This window comes from Lissotriton helveticus, chromosome 10 (genome assembly GCF_964261635.1).
Source record: "Lissotriton helveticus chromosome 10, aLisHel1.1, whole genome shotgun sequence".
NCBI lineage: Eukaryota > Metazoa > Chordata > Amphibia > Caudata > Salamandridae > Lissotriton > Lissotriton helveticus.
This window is the reverse complement of record NC_136071.1, coordinates 1,033,821,519-1,033,840,571: the sequence shown is the minus strand read 5'-3', so window position 1 is coordinate 1,033,840,571 and position 19,053 is coordinate 1,033,821,519. Positions and strand designations below refer to the sequence as shown.

Sequence of the window (19,053 nt, the reverse complement as noted above, 5' to 3'; positions counted from 1 at the left end):
GCATTTTATGCAAATCTTGAAAAAACATGCACTGACTGCCCGCCCACATTTTGAATGTGCGGGACAAATTTAGCATGAACCTGTGCCCGTGAGGCCATTTTTGGTAGGCAGAAGACGGATTTCTAGAATGTTGTCACTAGTGCGTCCGCACACTGCCAGATTTCACTTCCTTATTTTCATGCATAGTTTTTAAACAACTGCAATCTATAAAGTCTGGCATTCCGGTTACAATGTTTAAACAAAACTCTCGGTGTTTTCCTTTCTTCCTTTTTGCCTGTTTTGTAAGGCTCGTTAGGTTTCTCGCAAGAAGTTCTTATTCCTTTATTTTTGTTCAGTTTTCCAGAGGAGGAGTATAATATATCGAAGAGTGTGGCGTGATTGCATCATAGCTTCTGTATTTATGCCAGAGCTCTAGCCTCCACTGACGTGGTCGATTCTGGTATATGTTGTTTATTTCATATTCCGACGCGTTATGTGTGGTGAGGGCATTGTAAATGAAGTGATTGCCGACTGACCAGTAAGCCCATGTATCCAAGTAACTACCTTGTGATGTCAGAGGCTGAGACATATTTAATGCCTAGTGAAAAGCTATTTTGTCTTTAAACGGTCCAAGACAGATGAGCAGGTGATTAAGGAGGTAAGTATAAAGACTACACAGCCTAGCTAAGAAATGCACTGGTAAGCATAGTAGTTAGCCAACAGGCAGGCAAATAAATATGCTTTCTAATGTTTTGACCACAGGGCAGTTCATAGGGTCTTTGATATTATCATGGCTGAACTACTAATACAATCTGAAGTACATGGGTTTCAAAAATGAAAGTGAAAAAACTACTGTTGATGGTTTATAAGGTACATGAAGCTATTCTGCCATATTTCAAAGGTCTTGGCATTGTTTGAGTGGTTCCTAGTGGAGTATAGGGTCAAATTCAAGATGTTGTATACAATGCAAGCACACTTCTGTGGTGAATTCGGGGCTTTTAGTGGGCCATGTCTCATCGGTGCTGAGCAGGCGGGCAACTAGAGACAAATTTCGGGAGGGGCTTAAAAAGATTTGGGGGGGAGGGCTAATTCTTCCAGTCGTAACCAGAGTGGCTGTAAGAAGGGGTGAAAACATAATAAAAGCCTCATTTACAAGTAAATGGCCTTTAACAGACGTGTGAAGTACTCGGGTGCGGCTGCAATTAGATGTCGCCAGCCCGCGAAGCTGTGTCAGCTCCGGCTGACATACACGACGGGGGGGGGGGGGGGGGGGGGGCTGAAGCCCCGTGAGCCCAATGGGTGTTGCGTGCCTGGTGCTGAGTACTGGCAGTTTTTCAAAGGGGGCCTCGAAACGGGTCTCTATCGGGCTCAGTTTTGTGCCCTGGCACAAGCTGTCCATTTTTTTCCGGACTGCAGTGACAGCAGGCACATTGATGTGCACGTGCTCGCACTGCTCACTTCTCGCTAGTGAAGTTGCATCATGACGTCATGTCAGGTGAGCGTTGTAGGGGAAGGGAAATCCTTTAAAGAGAGTCATTTTCTCTCTGGATTTCCCTCCTCTTTTTGAAACTCAGGAGCAGCAACATTGTCGTGGTGTTACCAGATCTTCAAGTGGAACCTTTTTCAATATTATATACTAGGCATAGTTGCTGCTTATTTGTCTCATGCAACTAACAACCATTGACAATGTCAATAGTCCTGCCTTGTTGTAGGTATGATGTTACTTGTTGTATCATATATCTGGTTACAATGACAGAAACAGCAAAATACAAGTCGGGCAGCACACTAAGCTAAGCACAGATTTTTAGCTTCTGATGTTTTTAACCACGCCCTTAATTATGTTGTCCACGCCCCTTTGAGGGACCCCCCCCAGTTTATTCATCCCACTGAAAGCCCTGGGTGAAGTCCCAGTATAGTGACCAATTATTGTGCTCACTGCATCCCATGAAGAGAGCTCAGAAATAGTTATCTTTTAAATATAGTCTAGAGCAATTTCACTCAAGATCATCTAGGAAACAAATCTATCCTTGGACAAAACCATTGAATACAATATACTTTTGTCCATATTTTAGATATCAACAGAACTGCTTCATTTATAAAAAAAAATGCTTGATGGCAACAATGTTTAGTCAAGCTTTAAATCCTATGCACAGAATAAGACCACTTCCCCCTAAACAAGAATCCACACATGAACCGCATTGTGCACAGATCTGTCATACAGGGTGAATTCACATGTAGAATGTGGCACAATCGCTCATCTGTACAATCACTACCTTCTTGGCAGCCAACTGAGGTTTTGCACATTCTCACAAGATATGTGCACAAACTATCAAGGCAACTTACCTGTAAACAGTGCTATGAAAGGGCTACAAGGCAACATGGCAACATGGCAGATCTCAACAAAACAGAAAAATGAATAAGCAGAAGCCCAGACATCTCTCTCTGTGTCAGTGTGGCCTTGACCTCGCATTTCTCTTCTGACTCATGCTGGTGTCCGTCTCCTACCATATTTCCTGTTTCTTTGTTTGTGGCATCTGTTCTATCTGCCCCATGTCTCTGTTTAACTGCTTCTTTCTGCATCCTTTGTTCCTCTCAACTGCCCGTTTTTGTGTCTTTTGCTCCTCTTACTGCTCTGTTTCGCATCTTGGTCTCTTCTATCAGTTTTTACCTCCTTACTTAATCCACAAATCGTGTTTTTCAACGTTGCTGTTCCCACCGTTCTTTGCCTCTCTCACCCTTCGGACCTTCCCACTCGTTCTGAGCCCACCCACTCCCCCCATGCTCCTCACTTTCTCCATTGCCCTACTTCATGGAGGCTGCCAGCATGCCAAAGTCAACCAGTCTTTGCCAGTCCATGCCTGGACCATGCCCAGTGCCAGGAACTTTGGTCCACACGTCTCCCGCAAGTACACCCCTGACGAACTCTACCTTCTCAACCCTGGATGCCTTCATAGAAGATGCTACAGAGCTGCACCTCAGTCCACATTGGGCCCCTTTGCCTGCTCACACTGCCACATAACATGCCTCCACACCCCCACCCCACCAACCCCAAAATCACAGCAGCGCTCACCAATTCAGAACTCAAGACAACCCTCACAAAGCATCACACACCCACCCACCCAACAAAAGCTCGCCACTGGGTTTTGGGACCTCATTGACTCCAATGCACTGGACCTCCCCTTCCTGACCAAAAGCTGGCTTAACGCCTTTTCGGCAATGAACATCGCAGCTGCCATGCCTAATGGAAACAAAATTGTGCACCAGGTCTGTCCCCAAAAACTAGGAGGAGGACTCACCATTATCCACAGAGACAAAATCAAGTGCACCTCTTACACTGACTCAGAAGCCACTTGCATGGAGCACCTCCACTTCAAGCTTCAGACAGACACCAAAATCAGTATCAAAGGCTCCCATGAATATTGGCCTTTAGGACCTCGCATCTACTTCCGCAACCTCCTCACTGACCTCACCGTACCCAACACAATGGGCACCTAGGACTTCATACTACTAGGCGATCTCTAATCTTGATGAACCCCCATACTCCCTTGCTCGAAAGTCTACAGAATATTGGTTTCACCCAGCTCTTAAGCTCCAGGCCAGGATCTCTTTTAAGATCCTTTGCCTTGCTCATGGGGCCTTATATGGCTCAGGCTCGGAGGGCATTAGGGCCCTCCTCCACTCCTATTCTCCTTGTAGGGTCCTCCGCTCTTCCAATAAAAATCTTCTGTCAGTTCCCCAGGTTTGTCAAAAAAAGGTGGGGAGGGAGAGCCTTTTCCTCTGTGGCTCCCAGGCTATGGAATTCTCTCCCCCCTGAACTGACAGGACAATCCTCCATTGCCCTCTTCCGCAAAGCCTTGAAAACGCATCTCTTTGTTGAGGCCAATCTGTAGTCTGGCTCCATAACTTCAACAAGTTGCACGATCATAGGCGCCTAAATGCCCTTGGGCTAAGTCTGTGTGGTATAAGACATAACTCACTCACTCACTCACTCTTACAAGGCCCTACCCACAATGCTAGATACACACTGAACACCATCTTCTCCTCGAGCTACAAGGTTAAAGTCAGCCATATTATTCTAATCACATCGAAGGACCACTCCATCGTCCACTTCCACATAACCAGGTCCACCAACCACACCTACAGAGCCTAGCAATACCTCAAACTGCTGCTGGAAGAAAGTTACAGAAAAGGAATGGTTCAAGCCCTCCAACTAAACTACCCAGACCCCACCAATTACCTTATCAATGACACAAGCATCTTCAACAACTAATTGATTAACTGCAGCAAAATCCCCGCCACCCCTGAAAAGTACCAAACCCATAAGATCCAACAAACAAGCTTGCTGGTACAACACTGACCTCAGAGAATCCCTAGAGAGTTTGCAAACAACTGAAAAGGAAATGGAGACCCAACCGAGCAACCACTGCAAGAAACACATACAAGGCTCCACTTAGACACTATCACCATCATGTGAAAAGACCAAGGAAGAGGCCCCAACCCGAGAATTGACTCGAACTCCAACAACTGCCAGGAACTTTTCAGCATTGTCAAGGAATTCACCAACCCAACAGTCACAACCAATACCATCACCTCTACACAAGAACTCTGCAATAACCTCCTCACTTCTTCCTTGACAACATCACCAAGATCTACAGCAACTATGAACCCCAGCCACCCCCATCAACTTTCCCAGCCTACTAATCACATCAGCCAAAGACTGCCAACTAACTGCATGAAACCCTCTATCAATCAAGGACACTGAAGCAATAATGAAGACAGTCCACGCTGGGGCACCCACAGACCTTTGCCCCACTCTATCTCCAACCTGGGAAGAGCCACAATCAGCGCTGCACTCACTTTCATCATTATAACCTCCCTCAAGGCACCACTTTTTCAGATAGCTGGAAACATGCCAAAGTCACTGTACTTCTCAAAAATCCCTCAGACAACCCCAAAGTACTTAGCAACTACCGACCCATCTCACTGCTCTCCTTTCCAGCCAAAGTAATTGAAAACACCAGCAACATACAACTCTCTGACCACCTTGATTGCCACAAACTCCTGGGTGACTTACAATCAGGATTCCGAAACAACCAGAGCACAGCAAACAACCCTCATCACTGCCACAGACCACATATGCACCACTATCGATCATTGACAGACTGCCTCCCTCATCCTTCTTGACCTTTCTGATGCCTTCGATACCGTCTCCCACAGCACACTCATTGCCAGACTACACAGGGAGGAATAGAAGAACCAGCACTCAAATGGATAGCTTCCTTCCTCTCTAGAAGAACACAATGAGTCAGGATCTCACCTTCAATATCAGAACTAAGGAAATCATCTGCAGAGTTTCAAAGGAATCATCACTCATTCCCACACTTTTTAACATGTACAGGACTCCTCTGGCTAACACCATCAGATCATATTGCATCAACATCCTCTCCTACGCTGACAAACACCCGGCTCATTTTCTCCCTCTCACACAAGACCGTCACTGTCAAGACAAACTTCAAACTATGCATGGCCAGTCTGGTCAATTGGATGAAAAAAACTGCTGCAAACTCAACACCGACAAAACTGCAGAGTTGATCTTTCAGAATAAGAGCTCACCTTGGGAAGCCACCTGGTAGCTCTGACCTGCATTTGCCCCAGTCGACCATGCCAGGAACCTAGGCCTCATCCTGGACACCAAGCTCACCACAAAGTCTCAAGTCAATATCGTCACTTCCTCATGCTTTCACATCCTTCACATATTACCTAAAATCTTCAAGTGGCTCCCACTGGATACCAGATGTACCATCCTGCAGGCCTTAATCACAAGCAGATTGGACTACAACAACCCAATCTATACCGGCATCCTAATCCACCTTCTTCATAGACTTCAAACTAAGCAAAATGCTGCCACCAGACTCATCCTCAACCTACCGTGCCGAAGCCACAGCACACCACTCCTCAGAGAGCTCCACTGGATCCCCATTCAGATGCACCGCCATTTTAAACTTCTCACACAAGCATTCAAGTCACTACACAACACCAGACCCGCATAGCTCAATCACTGGCTTTACATCCCACCAGACAACTTTGTTCAGCAACATTTTCACTCGCATAAACAGCACCGCATCCAAAGAACCCAAACGGGAGGTCGATCATTTTCCTACCAAGATGCCAAATCTTAAAATGACCTCCCCCAACACATAGGGGCCTCCTCCTAACTTCTTGAATTCAGAAAGAACTCAGGCCCATCCTTCCCACACATCTACTCTTCCCTACTCAGCACCTGTACACCCTCAGGGGTGACATGCAGCGCTCTACAAAGCACATTCATTACATTGAATGTCGTCAATGGATAAGATTATGACCGAGTTTGATGCTATCCACCTAGGCAGTACCCAGATGAAGATAACCCATATGCGTGGTTTCCTCGAAGATTGATTATGACTAATGTTTTGCTTTAATTTATGGAATGACTAATGGGTTTTGTGGGAGAGTGTATCACACCTTTAGCAATTGTATTCATGAACCTTCTCTTGCATAATAAGGTGCGATGATGGAAGTGCCTGAGTTAGTATTCAATGGGTCCAAAGGTGTAAGCTTATGTAATAAATTCAGCCCATGGTATATCATCGTTGAGACCTTGCGTGTGTGACCTTAATTGAAACATGCACCATTGTTCATGTGCAAAGAGGGTGCTGGATGTCCACCTCTGATTGCTTCCAATGATGGTCCAACGTAGGCTGTCGGGCGTGTGGTTGAGCTGTGAGAGAACAAACACATTTTGGTATTGGTTTTCTTGCAGCGTATCATGCTGCAGTGTTCACTGATTTGTGTCTTTATAGGTCTTGTAGTCATCTCCACATAGCAGAAATGGCATAGGCATGTAAACAATTAAACACAGTTTCTGGTGTTGCAGTTAGTGTGTCATCTCTGCTCCCATGGTTTTGGAAGGCCCAGGTCTCTATTCTTTGTGGTTTCTGTGAATGAACATACTGTGCATGATCTGCACGGGTAATGTCCCTCTGCTCGTGGAAGGCCCCACAGAGTTGCCTGAGTTTCATAAGAGGCACGTGGACGTGTGTGTACAAGCACGTCCTTAAGGTTTTGTGTTCATTTGTACGCAAAAAGGGGGGCTGCTCCAGCCTCTAAGTTATTGTATTCAGGATAGCCCAATCTTTTCTGATTAATTTCTGAATCTTTTTAGAGGTGGGGGTAAAGGTTGTAACACACGTGAGAGTGTCACTGGCTGGCTTCTCTCTACTCTATAAAAGACTATCTCTATAGTTGTTTTTTGCTCTTTTGTATGCCTGTTGTATCACTCTGGGTGGATAGTGGCGGTCCATTAGGTAGGATCAGAGTGTGGATGCTGCTTGATTATCATATTCAGTGATGGTGTTACAATTTCTCCGTAAGCGGAGAAACTGGCCTACAGGTAAGTTGTCCCTGAGAGATTTTGGGTGATGGCTTTCATAGAGTAACAGGCTGTTCCTGTCGGTGGATTTCATATAGTTGGTCGTGAGCAACTGTCCATGCTTGACAGAGATGGAAAGGTCAAGGAATTGTATGGATTCCTCTGAGATGGTACTGATGAATTTTAAAAACGGATCCAAAGTGTTCATCCAGTTAAAGTACAAGTGTTGGAAGCCCCTTGCCAAAAAATCAGGATGTCGTCTATATAACGACGCCAAAGAAGTGTTATTATGGAAGGGGTAGTAATCACTGTCAATGTAGGCGCTCCCAAAGGCTGACAACTATTGACATGCCAGGCTTGGAGCAAAAGTACCGCCCATGCAAGTCCCCTTTACTTGATGATAAAGTTGGCCTTGAAATTCAAAGAAGTTCTCTTTGAGGGCCAGAGCGGCACACTCTACAATGAAGCAGACCGGAGTCTTCCATGTCCATGGGTTCTCCGTCATGAGGATAGTCTCTAGGACTTCTAGAGTGGCGTCTTGAGGACTGTTTGTATACAAGGCTTCGACATCCAAGGTTATTAGAAGATCAATCTTCTCAGGTTCTTGAAAATCCTTTATGAGATTCAACACATCAGTTGTGTTTTTTAGGTATGTCGGAGTCTTCATCAAAATCGGTCTCAGGAAAAAATCATAGACCTTGCTGAGATGTTCCAAAAGCAAATCGATACCGGAGACAATGGGTTGTCCTGGTGGAGGGTTGGCACCATTATGGATTTTGGAAAGGGTGTAGAAGTAGGGTATGCGTGGTTGCTTGTTCAGCAGAAACTGGCCTTATGTCTTGTGATCCATCCTTCGGTCTCAGCTTCATTGATGAGTCCCTTGATTCTGATGATTAGTTGTTCCATAGGATTCGTGTCAGTGGGGAACTAACACCTGGTATAAGCGAGTTCGCGTCGACATTCGTTGTTGTAGGTACTCACATCTTGTAGGACTACGGCACCACCCTTGTCCACTGGTTTCACAATAATGGTCCGGTCGTTTTTTATCCCTATCAGTGGATTTTTTCATGTTTGGACATATTGTTGAAAGGAGGGGGCCCTCTCATGAGTTCCACCTCCTTCAGGACAGCTTGCTCAAAAGTTAATATTTTACTCGGGGTGATGAATGATGGAGGCATGAATCTGGGTCGTTTTTGTAATCCGGTGCCCTCTTCTGTGGTATGTGGTTTGTCTTGGAAGAAGGCACATAGTCTTATTTTCTGGAAGAATTAATGTAATTCCAGACTAAGGTGAAAGGGGTCTTCTTCGGTTTCAGGAGAAAGCCAAGGCCCTTTTCATTTTCCATCATTGTTGAGCTGACATGAAGATAGATTGACCACGAGTGTTTCGGTCCCGTTGTTTTGCTCCTCAGTAACATCTGTGCCTTGGGTTCCTGCCAGTGGACTTTCTTGTTGGGTCCTCTTCTTCCTCCTCTTCCTCTGCCCCTCCCTCTGTTGAAAAAAGGGGGATTCAGGAACTGTTAGTAGAAAGGGAATGGTTGTTGGTGACCTTGTTGTATATTCCATATTGGGTGTGGTCCCATCCATGGGCCAGTAGATAGATTAGTTTGGTAAGGCTGGGACGGGTAATTTGGTAAAAGGGGGGAGGATGGTTGCTGAAATTTCCCCTCTGTCTGTTGAAGTTACTCCTACTTTCATAGCTGGAATCTCTGCTCACTGAACCAGATGTTCTGGAGAAATTGATCGAGCCCTCGACTGAGGAAGTAGCATTAGTCATGGCCTTGTAATCCTATTTAATATAAGGATATACCTTGTCTCTGTCGAAACGTTTCACATCTTTTTGTAGTTTGTTAATCTTCTGTTAAGTGAGATACTTTTTGTGCTCGTTCATTTCTTCTTTTAATTCCGCTGGTCGAGTTTTGAAAGCTGCGATTGTAATGCCCGTTTTGGGGGCATTCTCAGCTACTGTAATCTTGATCAGGAGCGCATCGGACAGGCGATTTGCAGTGTTAATAATAAGGACTAGCCAGTCACGTGTGTATTTTCACACGATTTTGGATCACTCCTCATGAAATGTGATATCTGGTAGGAAAATTCTTGTGGTCAGGGTGACCAGTAACCCATTGGGGGCTATATTAGCCCTAAGATATTCTGTCATACTGGAACCACGGAGGGCTGCCTTCACCTGTTGTTTACTAAGGGCTTCCAAAGCCTTCCAAGCCTCAGTCTTTCTCCCTGATGCCGAAGTTTCATCCAGAGTAAGCAATGATGGTGCTCTTAGAAACTCTGCTACGGTGTCATCATCAAAACGTAGGCCAACGTTATGCATTATTTTGGAGGTGGATGGGCGAAGGGAGGACTAACGTAATGTGGGGGTGGTAATGTTGTGTCTCTAGTTGAATGTGCTGGTGTAATTCTGCCTTCTGCTGTTGTGTGTATATTGTTTGTCTCTAATCAATTTTCTTTTAAATTTAAGGTCTACTGACCTATATGGTTCTTAGACAATGTATTGCGAGGTATAGTTTATTCTCTGTTCCTGTTGGAACCAACGTAAATGTTTAAGTTGTCTATAGTGTTGTTTGGTGCAGAGATTTTTCCCAAATGGTTAGATTTGTAGTTTATGCGTGCTATCTTGGTAAGTTGCTGTGATATTAGTTTAAAAATGTAATCCCCTGTTTGGAGAGAGCATGTGAGACAGAGCAACACAGAGCCCTGAGCACTTCCCCATTTGTCTGAGTGCAATAAATGAACAATAAAACGTTTAGGGTTCACCCATGAGACAATACAGTTAGGCAGGGTGGGATATCTCCGATGCCATCAAGTACAATGTAATACCTTCAAATTGACTCTGCAGCACACTATGTTGCTAGCTTCAGCAGTGCTGGTCCGATATGGTGGAGGAGTGTCGTCCCATTGCTAGAGCCAGCATGTAAAAACATCATGTAAAATAAAATGATAATAAAGCAATTTTATTATCATTTTATTTTTCATGATGGAGTCGGAGCCACTTCTTGAGGGGTGGGGCCATCCTCTGACAGCAGCAAGCATGGAGGGGGAGTGGTGGGCACTGCAATTGTGCATGTCGGTTTGGCTGGCTGTCTTAAGATGGTCAAACCGACATTCAGATTTACATATCTCGAAGCTGTTGCGTGGAGAACAGCAGGCACAGGCATAAAACCAGCCTCCTCCACCCAATCCCAGCTTTTCTTTCATGCTGGATGATAGCATTAACAGCATGAGAGCAAAGTCTGGATTGGCACAAGGGAGTCTGGGAACCTGCGCTTCAGGAACAGAAGAGCACTGAGGTGGCAAGGTGTCAGGTAAGTTTTCTTTTATTGTTTTTATCATTGTTCCTCATGCTGTCGCACCACTTTTTGCTGCTAGCAGCAGCCACTGACTAACTTAGAAATTTCAGTTCATGTGAAAAGAATCGCAACAAGCATTTACAATGCAACGGTTTTGCCTTTGGAAAAGTTAGAGCTATTGGCATTGTAAATTACAATTTTTTTATTTATGTTTTCTTTTAGAAAACCGATAAATAAATGGCATTGTCATTTACAATGCCAATAGCTTAATCTCTCGCAAATGCCACACACACCCACACCCACAGAGAGCCCCCCCACACAGAGCCCCTCCACACAGAGCCCCCCACACACACAGGGCCCCCCACACACACAGCCACAGAGCCCCCCACACACACACCCACACAGAGCCCCCCACACACACCCACACAGAGCCCTCACACTCACTGCAAGCCCCCCCACACACCCAGACAGAGCCCTCCACACACCCACACAGAGCCCCCCACACACCCACACAGAGCCCCCCCCACACACCCACACAGAGCCCTCCACACACCCACACAGAGGCCCTCCACACACCCACATAGAGCCCCCCCACACAGAGCCCCCCCACACACCCACACAGAGCCCTCCACACACCCACACAGAGCCCCCCACACACCAACACAGAGCCCCCCACACACCCACACAGAGCCCCCCACACACCCACACAGAGCCCTCCACACACCCACACAGAGCTCTCGACACACTGCGAGCCCCCCTGTGCAAGTTATACACTGTTGTTAGAGATGAACCGACCGCATAGGTAACCAACAGGTGTAAAAAGGACTTCAAAGGTGACAGACTGGGGAGAGAGATGATGATGTAGGAGTGAGAGAGAGAGGGATTGTGCAGATAAAAGAGGAGTGTGAAAAGGGTTGTACACAGCAAGAAGTCTGAGAGGGAGTGTGTAGATAATGGGTAGGTTTGGGTGGGAGAAGCTCTTTGTGTAACATCAGGTGTACAAGGGATTGTACAGGCAACAAACAAGTGTGAAAGGGGCTGCAATGATGTACACTGGTGAAAGGGAGTGCTGCAGACAATACCGAGGTGTCACAGAGGAACAGCAGACAGTAGGTAGGTGTGAGATAGCTGGGCTGTGAAACTAACTCAAAGGTGGGAAAGGGTTCTTCACAGGCAAGAGACAGGTGTCAAAGGGTGTAAAATACTTTTGCACAGAGCAGGCTGTGAGAGATGGGGGAAAGCAAGTCACAATGCACTTTATTTCCAACAGGCTTGTGCTATCTGCAGAAAATGGTCAGCACCAAAGGAGCTCAACATGAGGCCAAGTGAAGGCACCCAAGGGGTGCAGCAGTAGATTAACCACCCAAGAGGGGGATTTAGAAAGTACCACATAGTCACAGTACATTAAGAGCACAACACAAAGCCTTGTCCGTGCCAGAAAGTAAGGGGTATAACTAAATGCATACGTACCACTAACGTCAATTTCTGTGGCTTAATGTGCAGTTTTCATGCCACAAAAACTATAACTGAGCCCTTTTTTTTTAACTCTTTGTTAAACATTTTCTGAACTTTGGTTTTTAGCAATGATCTACAGCATCTCCGGAGCATCACAAGGAGGGGGGTCTGGGGGGGGGGCGGCAAGATTGATGTCACGCGTGAAGAGAAGAATCACAAAGGATGCACATGGATGGAAGCATCACAAAGGGAATTGGGTAGGGTGATACAACATGTAGTGTGCAGGTGGAATGAAGAATTGCAAAGGATGAGGGTGGGGAAACAACACAGAGGGTGCGGGTGGCAGAAAGTAACATGGAGGTCGGGGTTAGGGGGAAACAACAGGCGAAAGAACGTCATGGAGCGGGTGGGGAGGAGCAAATGGATTAGAAAGCAACTCTTGGGGGAGACATACAGGAGGGCAGCATAACATGGACAGGCAGGGGAGAAGCGCACAGGTGACGGGAAACTACGTCCTCCCGGCCCCGCCCACAACCAGGCGGCGGGCCGGACATCTTCTTCTGGTGTTTCCTCCGGGTTGCGGCGGAAATCAAAGTGTGACTCTGAATGTGTGTTAACATCGCCCCCCTCTCTCCGGGTACCACTTGCATCTCGCACTGTCATACTCCCGGTCAGTCCCACGGCCTCCCTTGTCTTAGTCCCGGAACTAGGGACTTAGTGGCTGCGCACACTGTAAACAAGCATTTACAAGTGGTGCGGGAACGGGCACACGGAGAGCGGGAGGGGGGCAGGGGTGGGAACGGGCACACGGAGAGCGGGAGGGGGGGTCGGGAACGGGATAAAAACAAAAGTATTAAAAAATGCTGCTTACCTGATCAGCGGCCTCAGTGCACAGCCCACCCCTGCAAAAGACACGGTGAAAATGAAGAAAACATGGTGAGACCCCAAAAAAAAATTGCACACGCCCACCGCCGCAATGACGATCGGAAAGGGGTGGAGAGGGAAGAAATCGCGGGAACGCCCACGAATCTGGTCCTGCCATGACGGACAGATCTCTGTTCCAATGGCTAGCCTCCATTTATGGAGCTAGCCAATGGAACAGAGGGCGGATTCCCAAGCCACTGTACTGTAAACATAATGTTTTCGCCTGCGCGAAAAAGCTGCGCAGTGCGCAGCTTTCGCTTAGGCAAAACCTAAAAAGCAGATGTCAGACCCCGCCTACCTCGCTTAGCCAAGAAAGCACCATTCTCTATCAGAGTAAAACATGTTGTTTACTAAAAGTGACCATTAATGGGGAGGGCATAGCTTGGTTCCCTATGATAGAGTACTCTAAACTTTATTACAATTTATAGGCAGTTCACTTTTAAATGCTTTTATGGAGCTTTTTAAAGCACGTGTCAAAGATCACCTTATGTGATATTCTTCCTTTTAGAATGTGTATTAACATTTTTTCACTTTCAGTTGCTCCTTTCGCATTTTTCCTAACAGTGCAGACACTAATTGGATGCTTATTAATTATACACTGATATCTACCTAAGATGTTCTACATACGCTCAGTTGCACACGTTCAACTATTCATCAATGATATATATTTTTCATGTTTATTAAGAACTTTGAAATTATTTATTATTTTGTCTCTTACTGTCTCCAATAATCCCGTCGGTAATTTATTGCTGCAAGAGTGAGCTTCTCCTTAACCAGGAGGACACTCTTATAGGGAACAAGCTGTACCGTCGAAGAGGTGAAACGGTGCAATTTAAAACAAATAGTTAAATATATGGAAATATTACTTGAAGGACTGACCATAAAAGTAGGAGGGAATAGTAATTGGGTGATTCTAGGTAGCAAAGTATGGGGAGGTTTTCCATTGAAGCAGTGGTTTGAGGAGGTTGCAGCTGGTAGATTGTTTTTTCATAGATATTGTTTTTTGAGTAAGTATCATAGGCTGTGGATTACATGGAAACTTTATAGTTGCTGCACGGAAGAGTCAGAATAATCTCTGTTAACCCTCATTGTGGCATTACTAATACTGGGGTTATTGAAAATACTAGGGGGAGCATCAGTAGCTATCTGCAGTCGCCCATAGAGTGGGGAATAACATGCAGGGGTGACCACAATGATCCTGCATATCAGCCGGTAACTAAAAGCAATTGAGAGGACAAATTCCTATAGGTGTAACCTGCAGGGTTTGCCACCTGTAAATAATGTGGGATTACTCTACCCATGAATGCCAGGTGCAATAATACCACAGCACATACAATCTGATCCGGCTGATAACTCCTTTCTTTTGTAAAACGTATTCAGCACATAAATAACTGTTATGTTATGTTAAAAAAAAGTGTTAATCATGCAAATACCGGAGAGGTGTCCGAGCTCAGAAAAGAAAATTCACACCATAATAATTTAGATGAGATTGCCACGAATTTAGGGGTCCAGACCCGAGGGGCAATATTACTATGCATAGAGTCAGGTCTTCATGCCTTTCCTACATTGAAGTAATATAGGCATTTTATGCACCGAAAATCTCCTGCCTTCTGATCGAGCGTGCCCAATTTTAGGAATACATAAGAGGCAACCATCCTGAGATTGAAGTGAGTGACTAGGAATGTAAAAATGCATTTTATTTCTCAAAAAAAGAGGACCAGAGTGATGAATAGCCCTGAGGACCAAGCAGAGGGAATTAAATGCGATCCTCTTTACCACAGGAGCCAGTGTAGCGGTCAAGAGCAGCAGAAGCCAAAGGCATATTTAGGGAGTACTAAGGCTAATTTGGCCTCTGAGTTTGGGATATGCTGAAGTATTTTCAACATGACAGATGGGATCTTTAACAACATGGAATTACAATAGCCTAAACAAACAAGTACTAAGGATCTTGGATTGAACCACAATCTTGCAACCCTGTGAGGAAGGAATTACAACAGTGTTTCTCAGTGCCCTCAATAGATGGAAGTAGGTTGCCATTAGATGGTTGGCGTGTTAATTCTAGGGCAGATTATCCTTCAAATTGAAGCCTAGGTTTTTTTACAGACTTAGCAGAAAAAGGAAGTCAAAATAGAGATGGAACATTTCTAGCCAGCAGGCAGTTCAAAAACCAAAGTACCTATGTTTTGTCTGAATTAAATTTTAAAGCATTGTGCTGCAGCCAGGAGGTAACAGAGGACATATACGGTTGGAATATATCCAGGACAGCATCCCTGGTTTGTCAAAGGCTATGATTAGCTAAGGATCATCAGCATAGGTCATGCATGAGATACACAGCTACGTAATCATTACAGTCAGAGGGCAAATATAGATAATAAATAAGGTCATACTGAGCGCAGAACCCTGTGGGACACCTTGACTCAATACTTATATGCCAACATATGGGGGGAGGTAGACAGTTTGACGCCTGGCCTCAAGATAGGCTTTGGAAAATTGGAGAAGTTGTGACTCAATTGGTGATGCCTTCAATTTCAACAGAAGTTTTGTATATCTGGCATAAACATATATATATGAACAGGAAACAGTTCAGTGACTTTCACCAGAGGATGCAGATACACATTGCAATAAGAGGGAGTTTTTCAAAGTCCTGAGGGGCTCGAATTTTGTAATTGCAAAACGTAACTTAAAAAGGGGGATCGCCAGTTTCTGATCTCTCCTGCGTCGAAAATGTATCTGCTCAAACAAGTCCTATGCGTTTTTCTCCTACATGTTGTCGTCTTAGCCTAATGACTTGTTGTCCACCATATCAAAGGCAGCACGCAGGTTAAATCGTATCAATGTTTTTTCTTGAGCTGCAGCACAGTCCCAAGATCATCTAGGAATCTACACCACCAGCTTATACTCTTTCAATAACTTCTAACAATGTGAGCATTATAGCAGAATATAATGAGATTTTGCAGACCTTGCAGTGGTGGTGTTCTCCATTTCCTGCTCCAGTACTTTAGCATGGTATAGTAAATTCAAGAAAGTTGAGGGAGGCATCTTAATTGGAGAATCAACCCATGCATGAGTAAATTGAGTTCAGTGCATTTTTAACCTTCTCACAAACACACACAATCGCATTCAATGTTTATGTTCTGGAACAAATTGCAATGTAATACGTTTTGAAATGTTTACCCTATTTACGAGAATGGTTTGAAATTGTGTATGCTCTTCTTCAATGTATTTACATTAAGGAACTATTGTTAACTAATTTGGGAAAATTAACTAATGACTTGTCCTAATATTAAGACAGGGGAATATGCCACAGATGAGGATGAAGAAGATATGGGTCCAGTGCTTCCTGGAAGAGATATGGCAATTGAGGTGTTTGATCTTCCAGAAAGTGATGACATGTTTTCACCTTCAGAAGTGGACACAGGCAAACTGGCTCACAAATTTAAGGAGGTAAGCAGCACTCCAAATATGGCTTTCTAAATATTTGGATATTCAGTGAGGTCTTTTGATCCTCTGCCTCACTTCTCTGCAAAACATAGCACTTGATTTGATATGCCCTACTCTACCTCAAAGTCATGATTGTAAAAAGCTACATGGTTTATACCCAAAGCATTCTGTATACATTTATTTGACTGTAAAAGGTACTGCTTTTGCAGCAACCTTACATCCACAGCAGGCAATGAAGTGTTTGCAGAGAGCAAAACACATCTAATGGAGATCTTGTCATATCTGTTGTCCTCCAAGCATTTATTGAAATTAGATTTTCATCTGTATGAAAATGTTGTCTATAATGTTTCTTTGGAAATGTGAGCTCTGTGTATTGGTAGCAGATGCTAAAAATAAAATTATTAATAACGTGTAGATAATATGACTAGAATGTGGTGGGAAGAAAGGGACCACATTCTTGATGTGAGTGGGGGCCCCTCACTGATGAAACAGAAGGACCTGTTTATGTAAAACGATTTCAGTTAGGGTGACATAGGGCTACACTTATGAGCCTTGCCTGGACAATAAGGCAATCTCCTACAAATAGTTTGAGGTTTTGTTAGTAAGTAACCAACCATACCACATCCCAGTTGACAAAATATAAAGTTGAAGACCAGTAAGTATAACTAAAACAAGAAAAATGTATTAAGAAACAATAAATATTTACAGAAAAAACAAATAGTTATGGGTAATGGAAAACGTCACCATCTAAAATCAGTAGAACAACTGCTACATACTAAGCAAAATGACCGAAAAGTAACTACTATTGTTTAGACAATTGTTGGTGGCCCACCAGCCCACTTATGGTGCAGAAGCCCTCGTGACTAGAGGAGGACAACCCGCCATAATTACAGAGTCCCCTGCCAAGGGATCAGTTTTGGTGCAAGTGCTCCTGTGGGTGTAACAGCAATATTTACATAAACACTGTAATGCTGGCTGGCCACCGACTTGATATAATGTACCTTTGAATTTCTTTGTTATGCAGAATCAAACTCTCAAAATGGTGCTTTATTTCTGCAAAACAAAATATCTGTGTCCCTTACATGCATTGAGTTTTCCCCCTGCATGAGGGGGGTCTTACCCTCCACTAAACGCCAAATGAACAACTTTATTTTGTATAGTGGTCTCAGTGCGTCCTAGGAACTGACAGTCACTAACCAGAGAGTGAATGTGGTTAGTAGGTAAAGCCCACATTTGGGCAGGGCTCCAGCAGCTACATATGCATTGCAGATCCCACAATCGAAAAACTCCAACTGGGACCAGGAGACCAAATACGGCTCACTATTGTGTTCATGCAGGCCTGGAGTCCCGGTAGAGACTGTCAAATGTTTTAGAAAGGCATTTAACATAAGTCATAGATGTTTTTTCGATCCAACAGATCAAGCATGGAGGCTGTATCCACCAATGCTGAACCGAAATAAAATACGCTGTTTGGAAGGAAGAAAAAGGCTCTGTTAGATAGTTTCTATACGGAACGCTTGATCTTGTGGGTATGGCATGGAGCATAGCACTGCAGCATTCATTTTTTGTTGCTCTACATTTATAGTTAATATATACAATTATTTACAATATTAAATGTACAAAATATTTCTACTGATTTATTGTAAAGTTTAATAACCGTTTTGAATTTCATTGTCTTTTACCATAGGGAGATCACCACCACTTAAAAATTTTTGTTTAACTCAAAAACAAAATTTGAAAACATATATTTATATTACGTATTGTTGAAAATCCTTTTTATATATTTATTTTGAATTTAGATCAAAATTAAAATAAGATCCTACAGCACGACTAACTTAATTTTGGATTACATCTTTGATTGAGTTAAATATAATTAATTAAATAAAAATATTTGTCTGAAGTTTAAATTAAAATATACATTCCCACCTAAAGTAAAAGCATTGCATTTTATTATTATGCATTAATAATTAATAAAAGTGAAAATAAATAAATGCAACTGGTAATTTTCTAACATTTATTACTGCAGTGCAAAGGTCATATTGTCTGGGATTGCATATAACAAATTCTTTACACATGGAATCGACTCTCTTAATAGTGTGAAGGTATTTTACCCACTTGCATCCTAGTTTTGCTTAAGTATATTTTGTAAAAAACAAACATTTCTGGAAAATAACATGGCATACGCGGATGTGTAGAGCATCATGGGCCATATGTAGGTAATCTACATTTACCGATTCTAAAATACCGAATTTTACCGATTCGGTATTTCAGAATCGGTAAATGGTATGTAGGAAACAATTCGGTAAATATTACCGAATCGGTACTATTCGGTATTTAAGATTCGTTATTTACCGATTCGGTAATTCCCATTCATTCCTATGGGCCTGGAGGCCCATAGGAATGAATGGGAAGCCATTCACTATTACCGATTCAGTAAATACCGAATCGGAAATAGGGGGTACATATTCAAGGGTGGCTGGGTGTCATATTGACACCATGTTGCACCCCTGAATCATGCATGTGTGCACATGTGGCACACATA

General features: G+C 43.9%; 1 protein-coding gene across 4 annotated transcripts in view; it reads left to right on the top strand.

The window, feature by feature from the left end:
* The window catches only part of PPP1R9A (protein phosphatase 1 regulatory subunit 9A), a 778,883-nt gene that overhangs the window by 503,306 nt on the left and 256,524 nt on the right, over positions 1–19,053 (top strand). For all 4 annotated transcript variants that reach the window (XM_078663735.1, XM_078663734.1, XM_078663733.1 and 1 more), the window contains one exon: positions 16,359–16,514. In XM_078663735.1, coding sequence (XP_078519861.1) covers positions 16,359–16,514 — 156 coding nt within the window. The remainder of the gene's footprint in view (positions 1–16,358; positions 16,515–19,053) is intronic.